The sequence below is a fragment of the Engraulis encrasicolus genome, chromosome 19 (genome assembly GCF_034702125.1).
Source record: "Engraulis encrasicolus isolate BLACKSEA-1 chromosome 19, IST_EnEncr_1.0, whole genome shotgun sequence".
Classification (NCBI taxonomy): domain Eukaryota; kingdom Metazoa; phylum Chordata; class Actinopteri; order Clupeiformes; family Engraulidae; genus Engraulis; species Engraulis encrasicolus.
This window is the reverse complement of record NC_085875.1, coordinates 51,693,463-51,696,175: the sequence shown is the minus strand read 5'-3', so window position 1 is coordinate 51,696,175 and position 2,713 is coordinate 51,693,463. Positions and strand designations below refer to the sequence as shown.

At 45.5% G+C, this 2,713-nt stretch overlaps 1 protein-coding gene across 1 annotated transcript in view; it reads left to right on the top strand.

The window, feature by feature from the left end:
* Window positions 1-2,457, top strand: part of chmp3 (charged multivesicular body protein 3) — a 10,420-nt gene extending 7,963 nt beyond the window's left edge. Inside the window, exon 6 of the mRNA XM_063184673.1 lies at window positions 2,203-2,457. Coding sequence (XP_063040743.1) covers window positions 2,203-2,345 — 143 coding nt within the window. The 3' untranslated portion in view covers window positions 2,346-2,457. The remainder of the gene's footprint in view (window positions 1-2,202) is intronic.
* Window positions 2,458-2,713: the final 256 nt, after the last annotated feature.

Genomic DNA, 2,713 nt, shown 5'->3' with positions numbered 1-2,713 from the left:
GTGACACTGAAAGTATTACTAGCCACAGCCAAGTTTTACCAGCATTTGGCCGGTTGGCAGGTGCCAGTATCAAGCCCTGACACACACAAGCCCTGACACACACACACACACATACACTATTAGATATTGTAGTATTAGTTAGGTCAGTGAAGGGTCGTAGCAGGTTAGCTGTCCAGGGCAGCCTCCTCTGGTCCTGGTGGAGAGCAAGAGAAGAGAAGAGAAGAGTCGAGTAGATTTGATCGTACCAAACTGGGAAGGTTACTGCTCATCAAGTGAATAGTTGCGGGTTCAAGCCCTGTTCTACCTGACCCCCATCAAAGGGTCTTTGAACCCCGATTTGCTCCTGGTGGCAGGTTGGCACCAAGCTAAGTGTCATTCCACACTTTGAAAACTGGACGTTTTTAGGGCCTCATTCGGGTACTTACCGTACAGTTGATTTTCCTGCAATTAGAAATGGAACACCACACACACAGTTAGGAAAGGGCTGCAAGTACGGATATTGGAACACACCATAATACTATGCAGCAAATTAGCATTTAGCAGAAGAGGCATTATATATTATTATTATATGGTTGTGACGTCATCGGTCGAATGCTCCATTCATTTCAACGGGGCTCCCCAACGTTCGCACGTCTGTTATTTTTCGATAACGGACGGGTTGCGCTGTCAATGGCAACAAGACTTTTCTCTGCTAAAGCGACTTTTCAACAAGACTCTAATCAGCTGCTGTGATAGACAACACCTGTTGTCCTGGCTACCTAGCTGTTAGCGGTGTTCCACAACGGCACTGTTTTGTTTTGCGCAGCAACAATCTTTTGACATTAAAACTATAGTAGACTTCACATTAAATAGGCCTAAAGAAATGTCCCCGCCATGTGTGAATCATTTAAGTATATCCATATAATAAGCGGGTTAACTTTCGGCGAGTCGGTCGCTTTGTGGAATAGCAGCACTTCAGAGAGAACAAGACCCCTCCGCTCCGCGTCGGGGTCTAAAGATTCTCTCTGTCGTGCTGCTATTCCACGGTAGCGACCTTCTCGCCGAACGTTAACCCTTACTTAATGTACAGGAGCATTTTTGTGTAATGGCAAAACATGACCAGCAGAGGGGGGTAGAACTGGGATGTCAGGACCAGGAATGCTCATACACAGACATATAACACACACACACACACACACACACACACACACACACACACACACACACACACACACACACACACAATGATTCAGAGTGTGTTAAAGAGAAAGTCCGCAACTTGTTTCTAGTCATATTACATTGAACTGTGATGGGATTCTGAATGTAGTACATCATGAAATAGCTCATAATGTAAAAAAGACCAAAAAAATAGCTCCCAGTCTGGTTTAAAAAAATGTCAGGGCTCCTTTGGTTAGCTTAACCAAATAGATCGGGGGGTGTGGGTAGCTGACCAATCACACAACTTTGCTGGCATTTTGGAGGACGGGACAGGAAGTTGAAAACGTATTTAGCCGTCATTTAGCCAGTGCAGAGTAAGCGGTTTTCAACTTCAGGTGTTCTGATCATTCATTCATGTACAGCTTCCAAAATCCCAGATTCAAGGCTTTGCGTACTGTATGTCAACTGGAAGATTTGCAGACGGCAGCTTGAACTAACCAGGACAGTTACTGCACTGAGCGACTCTTCAATACAGCAGTACACGACATTCGCTTTTTTATGTACCACTAGCAGTGGGTCTGTTGCCTGAGAGCTGTGTGTGTGAATGCACGTGTGTGTGCTCGTGCGTGCAGAGAGGGGGGGGGGGGGGGGCACTGGGTAAGGCCCCCAGTGACAGATGCATTATATCAGTCATTCTCAAACTTTGGGCCGCAAAGCTGTTCAGGGCCAAGTGGGCCCTGAAATAAATTTCTTAAAATCTAAATAATATTTGTTTTGCTGTTGACAATTCGTCTGCGTTGTATTCTTTATTGGGACAGAGATGGGCCTTGAACATTTGTTAAAATTTCAAGTTGGTCCCAAGTCGAAAAGGTTGGGAACTTCTGCGCTATACGTATGTCTGTATTCTATGTATTAGAGTGTGTGTGTGCGTGGGTGTATGTGTGTGAAGGTGTGCTGCATAAAGCCCCCAGTAAGGTTACAGATGCCCTTTATGCATGTAGGGATATATGGATATGTATTAACGTGTGTGTGTGTGTGTGTGTGTGTGTGTGTGTGTGTGTGTAGGTGCGCTGGGTAAGGCTCCTAGTAAGGTGACCGATGCACTACCCGAGCCGGAGCCCCAGGGGGCAGCAGCAGCCTCAGAGGAGGAGGAAGAAGAGGAAGACATCGAGGAAATGCAGTCAAGACTTGCTGCACTCAGGAGCTAAACACACACACACACAAACATGAATACATACACACACACTCACACACACTTATGTACACACATAAAGGAGATGCAATCAAGACTCGCTGCTCTCAGAAGTTAAACAAACACACACACACAGACATGAATACACACACGCACACACACACACACACACCGTGAACAAACATCGAGGAGATGCAGTCAAAACTAGCTGTTGTCGTTAGCAAAACACACACATATACAGATTAATACACACACACATTTATACGCACACAGACACGCACACACCAATTCCCTCTCTTACTGACTGTACTATTACTGACACATTCACTGACACAACATGCACACTCCATAATCCACTCCATACTCCAGATTTCTCTCTACAAC